Source organism: Diachasma alloeum, unplaced genomic scaffold (assembly GCF_001412515.2).
Source record: "Diachasma alloeum isolate Michigan unplaced genomic scaffold, Dall2.0 Dall_scaffold_00547, whole genome shotgun sequence".
Taxonomy (NCBI): Eukaryota; Metazoa; Arthropoda; class Insecta; order Hymenoptera; family Braconidae; genus Diachasma; species Diachasma alloeum.
This window is the reverse complement of record NW_021680679.1, coordinates 452,157-460,485: the sequence shown is the minus strand read 5'-3', so window position 1 is coordinate 460,485 and position 8,329 is coordinate 452,157. Positions and strand designations below refer to the sequence as shown.

At 37.1% G+C, this 8,329-nt stretch overlaps 1 protein-coding gene across 1 annotated transcript; it reads right to left on the bottom strand.

The window, feature by feature from the left end:
- Nucleotides 1-2,922: 2,922 nt before the first annotated feature.
- On the bottom strand, nt 2,923-6,274 carry LOC107043101 (histidine-rich glycoprotein). Its single transcript, XM_015264413.2, has 3 exons — nt 6,238-6,274; nt 6,031-6,081; nt 2,923-3,682 (listed from the first exon to the last, which is right to left on the bottom strand). The coding sequence occupies exons 1-3, from the start codon at nt 6,247-6,249 to the stop codon at nt 3,464-3,466; spliced, it is 282 nt and encodes a 93-aa protein (XP_015119899.1). The 5' UTR covers nt 6,250-6,274; the 3' UTR covers nt 2,923-3,463.
- Between the last annotated feature and the right edge of the window lie 2,055 nt (nt 6,275-8,329).

Here is an 8,329-nt window from a genome sequence, read left to right as displayed (position 1 = left end):
CAAGTACTCAACTACAAACTGATTCTTTCATATGCAATGAGTACATGAATTTCGTGTACTAATTAATTATTAATTAATATATTAATGATAAAATCAATGATAATAGTAATAAAAAATAATTTTTTCGAAACAAAATAATAAAATTTTCCTATTCTTTCCCCCCAATTAAACAAAAAAAATTGAGACAGCTCAAATCACCGAAAGTTTGGAGAGAAAGACCGCCTGGCACGAACCAACTCGCCAAGACAATAGGCCCTACAACCGCCCAAGAACCGAATGAGCCTGTCTTTTTTTATCGTACCGTCTGAAGCCAATCCTCTTATCGATTCCACACGGGGATGAACCCGATTGACTGTCTTGGATACCATACAAAGTTCCAGGTGAGTAACAATATTATCACGATATGATTTCTATTTATAACACTCACCATTAATTTCGTATGGTGAGTTCCATTTATATCGCTCATGTTCCAGCCAACAATAGCGTTATTCCATGCATTATGAAAGACCACAAGAATAGGTGTCGGTATGCACCAGTTATTTCACTGTTTCGTCATTCTGGTGGTCTATTACAAAATTAGGTACCATTCTGATGGATTTATGGATCATTAAAGTAGGATGAATAAACTCCAATCCATGGACAATTTCTCCATCATCCAGTTGAGGGGTTGAGTGCAACGAGAAAAAATGAATTCAAAGGTCGAAAAAAATAGTCAATAATTGATAGCTTTTCTCATGAATTCTAACTTTGATGAGTCTAGGACATTGATCCATCAAGTTGTTTCTTCAATTATTTTTTTTAAGAATAGTGTCTCGTTTGACATTTCCTCGAATTGATATTACATACATTTCTCCTAAAAACGAGGAATAAAATGACATTTTTTTTCCATTTCACCGTATACTTTTCGATTTTTATAGTTTCTCAGTCCTTCAACCCATTCGAAAAACCTATCGAAGGTATACGACTGTACCTATTGCGCAGGTACAGTCGTCTCTTGCGAGACTCCCGCTCAACAATGAAACCGTGAGATTTTGAGTACCAAAAATGTTGTTTCAAACTAGCTGTCGACCCCTCTATAGACAACTACATACGATTATTATTTACATGGATGTAAATGATAAATACGCGTAATCGTGCAGTGAAATTCCAGTTTTTGTCTTGTTTACTCTATATCAAGCGGAAAAATGCGAAAGGAATGATGAATTTCCCCCGCTTCCTCCAAAAGATCCACTCGCTGTCACGCAACTTCTCCTAAAATGGTAAAATTTATCTGGAATTCCATTTCAACAATTACGCCAGAGAACGTAAATGAGTGCCTCATTTCTAGAAATTTTTGTGTAACGGCCATCGATTTTTCACCGATCACCTTGCAGTAAATTTTCAGCCGGCGCACCTCAGAAATTCGGAACAGGGAATATATTTTTCATTTTACGGGCGGAAAATCTTCTTCACGCAATATAATGTTCATAAATGACGTTTCACTAAATTATATTTTAGACATTAAAATTTATCCGCATTTTCTAGATGATTTGCTTTTTCTACTTTTCACTTCACATATCAGTTCATAATTATATAATATTACATTATATTATTATATTATATTATATTATATTATATTATATTATATTATATATGTAATATTATATTATATATGTAATATTATATTATATTATTGTCTTTAATGAAGAAATAATTCAGGGTGAATCGAGGGGCGTATTTATTGACAGTTTTTCAGAATCAATCAATGAATAAATGAATAAATAATGATCAGAAGTAATTTACATAACTAGTCAATCATGCGCGCCCCTTTCCTAGTGCCACGAAGAACTCCAAAACTATCAACCTTTGCAGCCCCTTTCCCTGGGCCCTGCAATGTTGACCAGATAAAAAATTCATAAATAATAAGGGCAAACACAAAACAACGATCATTATCCCTGAAGACCCGCAGTTTCGTTGTTGTCGCATGTGTCGCACGATAAGACTGGCATAACACGTGATGAGCGATGTTGGACGGGAAGATGTGCTTTCCCGTACGCAAGTGGAAACGGCCGAGTGTGGGGTGACTTGTTTGGACGCGGGTTACCCGGGTAACACGGAAAATTGATTTGTAGGTAATGCGAGTTCATCCGTCGCATGAGTGGCCACGTTAGGATGCTATTACTTCGGATCCGTTGGTGACACTAAACTGTATAATTTTGTTGTTTAGGGAATTAAAAAAATGTTTGGGAGGTAATGATTTTTTTTATGGAGGATATGTGTTGAAAACAGTGGAATCTTCTGGAGAAATCTATATTTCACAGCTTTACATGTGCTATTGTCTGGAATTGATTAGGGAATTATGAAAAGATTGGGATTGTTGAATGAAAAAATAAGAGTTCTATTGGAAATTTCATCTCTTCCTCGCCGATTTCCATTAAAAATAGACTTTTTTATTTTTATATTATTTAATTGTTGAGAGGTTTTCCGAAGAAATTTTTTAATATGAATTTTTAGTCTTTTTTCGATGTGTTTTTCTTTTTTTCTCATTATGAAGTTCAAGTCAAAGGTAGTAAGAAAATTCAGGCGCGAGAATTTTTATTGGAATTCCACGAAAAAGTATTTTAGAAGTAATTAAAATTGAATGCTGATGAATTTCCGATACAATTGCAGGGGAATTTTTAATTAATTGAAATTTCAAGAATTGTTTCACCCAAATTTTAGTGATTTCTTTTAAATTTTAGTGAATGTTTGAGCTAGTAATTACAGTTCTCATGGATTTTTTCATGAAATTCTAAATTTGCAATGATGAAATTTTTTAAAATTTCAGTGGAACAAAAATTTTCAAAAGTGTAAAACAAAAATAAACCGTACGAAATATAGAAAATACTTGAGGTTCAAGGAATTGCGGGCCAAGGAATTATTCAAATAAATCAGAATAATGTATCACAAGACATAAAAATAAGCTTTTATTAGAAAATAAATAAAAGTCTCGAGGTCCTGGATGATATGTGGGGGAGAAAAAAAAATATACAATGGGGATAAATGAGCGTACAATGTCTTCTTCGCTATCACATGCCGCACGAGAGACATAAAAATTTTTCATCATTTTGATTTCATCTTTTTTATATGTGTGTTTTTTTCGGGGAAATTTTAGAGACTCAGAAAAGGTGTCTTTTGTGTGTTTCTTTCTCTTGAAGTTGCCTTGGTCCTAGGTCCCCTCGTAATCCACCTCCGCCGTTTCCGCGCTGAATAATTCGTTTTTTCCATGAAGAGAATGTCACCAGGTCCCGTCACATTTTTTTCACAAATCCAAAAGAGTTGACGACGAATTCCATAATTCTCGGAATGCGCCAGTTGAACGAGTGAGAGCCCGAGTATGCGGAAACCCGGCATAATGAGAAAATCATTGGAGAAATGATTCCCCGATTATGGATGGATCACCAGTGGACCGGTCGGTGTGGATCTGTTGATTGACTTTCCTGATTTACCAGCCGTGACCGTGGACGGGCTTGATGATGTGCTTAACCTCGGGCTCGTGAACGGCGTGCTCAACGCCGATGAGATGGGGATGCCCGGGGTGCGCGTGGTGGTAGGGAATATGCTGAACATGAGCATGTGCCTTCAGGTGAAGTGGGTGAGGGTGAAGTGGTGGGATGGCTGGCTGCTGGGGCACCTGGATGGCGTCAACGTGGTGAGCGTGGTGCTGAAAATAAATATTAAAACCAATTAACAATAACCACCAACTGCCGCGGCGTCCTGCAATCGCGAAGGAAACGGTTAATGAGCGCCAGAATGATCAGTGAATCCAGCGATGATGCATTTTCATGTTGAATAACACCGGATTATAGAGAGTTTGCGACGTAAACGTGGAGAAAGTAGGAAGACTGGGACAGCATTTTTCACCAGTTTTGAAATGATGGAAAAGTCGATGATTAGTCATCCCCCTTGATGACTGATGAAATGTACGTAATCAGGGCGATGATTGATCGTGCGGGATTTTTTTTTTTTCACTCGTGATTGGAGTTTTATTACCTGTTGCCAGCCATGGGAGGGCTGTTGCCAACCGTGAGACGGCTGGGACCAGCCGATTGACGGCTGCCAGCCGGACTTTTGCCAACCAGCCGATGCTGGCTGCCAACCCGATGACTTCTGCCAACCCGATGAGGGCCATGACGATTGCCAGCCTGATTTCACCACTGGCTTCCAAGCGTTCCAGCCCTGCCAGGGGTCCTGAATTTTTGACGGCACAAAGTCTAGTGATAATTTGGGGGGGCCTTATTCGGGACTCTTCTGGGAGTGGATCACCTGATGGCCACCATGTTATCACGATGAGAAGACAGCCAGTGCCCATCGGGGAGGCGAACTCTGGCCGGGGAGTTATGGGTCACTCATGCCATTAGGTGAATCATTCCGGTTTCGAGGTCCTTTTGGCGAGGGTCACATTGGGCGCATGCTGGTGGTGACGTGGGGGAGCTTTCGAGGATTATTTTTGAGAGACGCTGGTGTGCATGCGGACATGCCCGCCCGACGAGTCGGGATTAATTGAGAGAAGGGTTGCGACAGCCGGAATCACGGTTGTGGGTGGATTAGTTGGATTACGAGGCGCGAAGACAATGGGTGTTAAGAAATCGCGGGGGAGGGGAGTTATGAGGAGTCTTCATTCCACCGAATTATTCAGAGATTTATGAGCTGAGGGAATTCCTAGGGCGGCGGTGAGGAATTACTCGGGAATTTCGAGTTGAAATTCGTGAAATTTTCTCGGGGATTTGGAGAGTTCGGAGAACATTCGGGATTTTTGGGGGAATTGAAATTGTCAGGGCCGCGGGACAAGGGATATTGTTGAGAAATTTATGGCGAAAAATTATATGTTCCTCTGGAGAGATCTTTTGAATTAATTTAGTTGTTGTGGGGAGTTGATTTACTTGGAGGCAAGAAAGAGTTTCCACCAGAACGGGATTATTTTTGTAGTTGGAATTGGTCTCGTGAGATATTTATATCTTTCGGGTGGATACATTCGTAATTTCCGCGGAACAAATGATAATTACGAGAGGAAACTACGATTTTTTTGCCAACTGGGTTTTTGGCAAAACTAAATAATTTCGAGGGGACAATTTTTTTTTGGGAAACAATATTCTTTCCTCGTCAATGTATTCTTGAATCTTTTTTTATCAAATTGGTTAATTTCCCTCACGTGGAACATATAGTTTTTCCGCAGAGATAATTTTTGCTCTCGGTGCATTCAAAATTCAATTGCATGTGATTTAACAATTTATTTTTAAATTGAATTCGAATTTATAATATTGAAAATTCAAATGCAACTGTTATTTAAATTTCAAAAAATTCCAATCACTGAAAAAATTATCCCTAAATTCAGGATTTTCTACCAGAACTTTACAGAAATTTCAATAAATTTAACGGAAATTTTTTACTCGAGACAATTTTATCAAAATTGTAAATCTCTCAATTAAATCTCTCAATGTCGTCATGTGACTGACTCCTGAACAATTACTTTTTATCATTACCGAAATGTTTTTTTAGTCAACAATTATATTGTTAAAAAATTACTTGAGAAATTTCGAGTTAAAATCTTGAAATTCTCATGTTGCTTTGGATAATTCAGTTAATTTCTGTAATATTCAATGAAATTGCAACTGCCACGACCGCCTAACAGCGAAAATCACTAAAAAATTTCAATCCATTCAAAATTCAATTATATATGATTTTCAATTTTTGGAATTTGCTGGAGAATTTCCCAATTCCATGACCAATTTATTTTCAGATTGACCTCAAATTCACAATATTCGAAATTCAAATGCAACTATTATTTGAATTACCCCTAAATTCAGAATTTCCTCCCAGAACTCTAGTAAAAATATCAACAAATTCATTGAAAATTTTCACCGTGGAAAATTTAATCAAGTGCCAATTTCCCCAGAAATTTCTCTTCAATGACTTTTAATCATGAGAAAAATATTTTGTTATTCGACACTCCTCCAGGGACACGAGCAATGACCCCGCAATAAAAACCAAAAATCATTGAATATTAATTACCTCGTAGCCAGGGAAGGCAGCGACGGCGGCCACAAGGGCGAAGAGAACGATCTGCAAGGAAAACGAGACAAAATTACTCCCAAAAAATGAACGACTCGAATGACTGCTCCTCATTCCCCTCATATTTTTCAAAATTATTACAATTAACCAAGAGAATGATCGAGTAAAATTGAAAGTGAATGCAGTTGCTGGAGAGCGCAAACTTACGAAGAATTTCATGTTGATTGAGTTTTTCTTGTGTGAAGCACAGGTAGCACTACGTAGTTTAGGGGCAGCGACGTTAGCTTTTATAGGAGTGCCCTGCCCAGACTAGACACTGGAGGGAATTGGGGGGATACCGATCAGAAGCAGGTCTGCACACGGCTTAGCACACGAACGCAACCAGGGGGAGAGCCCCTTTCACTATTCGCTAATTCTTGGCTACACCCTCGTCAATCACCCCATCAATTAATCACCTGAATTACCCGAAATTGAAAATTTCAGTGGTAAATGAATAGCCGATTGCCGCGATTCTCGATGACAGACTGATGACATAATCAGTCGGTTTTCACGGATTCATCATCACTGCTCTGATGATGAACATGTCCCCTAGAACTTGGGAGAAGGTCGGGGAGTTGTTGGGGCATTAAATGGTGATGGCTATACCTTGGCACGAATTAAACGCCTTGTTTTCGACTGCTAATCGGACATCACCTTTTGCAGAAAACCAGACTACGATTGCCTACATCCACGAAAAACATTCGTTGAAAAAACCGGTGGATTCCGTGGAGTTCTGTTGGATTTCTATTGAACTTCTATTGAAAATTATATTATTTTTTTGGCGATTCTGCTGAAGAATTCGGCACATCACTGCGCGTTTGTTGTGGAAAATATCTGTAGAAATCATTTTATGGAAAACTTCAGTGGAATGTCGTTTTTCTATACAACTTTTTCTGTTGAGACATGTTCTATAGGAATTCCTGCACAGATTTTTTGCGGGTTTTCAACTCTATTTTTGCTCTCTTTTCCCTTTAGAATAATGCATTCAACGTTTTTACTGATGGATTCGGCTATAATTCAACTATATTCATAGGTAGTTCTATAGTCGTGACTATAGTTATAGATATTTATAGGAAAAGATGAAGTTCGAGTAATTTTTTCTATAAAATAGCTTCTATTAAACATTTTGTATAGAAATTCCTCGAAAAAAAAAATTCTTAGTTTTTTCCACAATATTTCTCTTCGTCTTTCATTAGAAAGATGAATTTAAAAAATTTGGAAAATTTGAGTCGAGAAGTTTCTATAGAAAATATCCCACTAAAATGAGTTCTATAGAATATTTTTCATTGCATTTTTCTGTTGAAAAAATGCGCAGATTGCGGGATTTTGCAATAGAATCGACCACAAACTACCAGAAAATTCAGTAGAAATCCATTAAAATTCTGCTGGACCTCTATTGAAATTCTATTGAAAATTCTATTATTTTACAAAGTTGTACCGATTCCGTACAACTTTTTTTATCGAGACATTCTCTGTAGAAATTCCCCCTCATGGAATTTCTTCCTTAACGTGGAGGATTGATACTATTGTCCATTTGTGAAAATCAGATCTTTTTATTATCATTTTCAAAAATTCTTCTTTACGGAGAATTATTCCAAATAAGAATAATTACTCTCGACACAATAATCATGACATTTTCCTAAAACTTTGACATTGTCAATAATAAAAATGAAATCCATCAATTACAGCGCTGTGAGAATATTTATTCCAATTAAAATTTACTTAAACTTAATTTGAATGAAAGAAATCGTTCACTTTACTCAATTAAACACTTAATTTTTTTGAATTAATGAGTTATTCCTTTCTTAATTAAACCATTAAGCCATTCCCATAGAAATAAATACATCTGAGTCTATCCATTCCCACCAAAAAAATTATCCAAACCTCTAAAAAAAATTCAAATAAATAATTTTATTCAATTAAAATCCGATATTTCTCCGGAGATGACAAATAAAAAAATTACCATTTTGTCTTTGACAAACCATTATTGAAGAATTCACCAGAAATTATTCTATCATAACCCAATTTTATCATCCTCAGCTGCAAGAGGGGTGGAGCTCGTATTCTTTGTTCCAACTTTTTTTCAATATTAGGCTCATTAGCAATTACCCTAGGCCAGGTCCACTCACCACTCCCGGTTAGTGAACCAAGTTTTGCGTAATCTCTCTCTCTCTCGTTTCCCCTCTTGACTTGAAAAAGTATAAACTCACGGCTGAACTCGTACATTTAGTCCTCAATATTTTTTATTAAAATTTTTTTT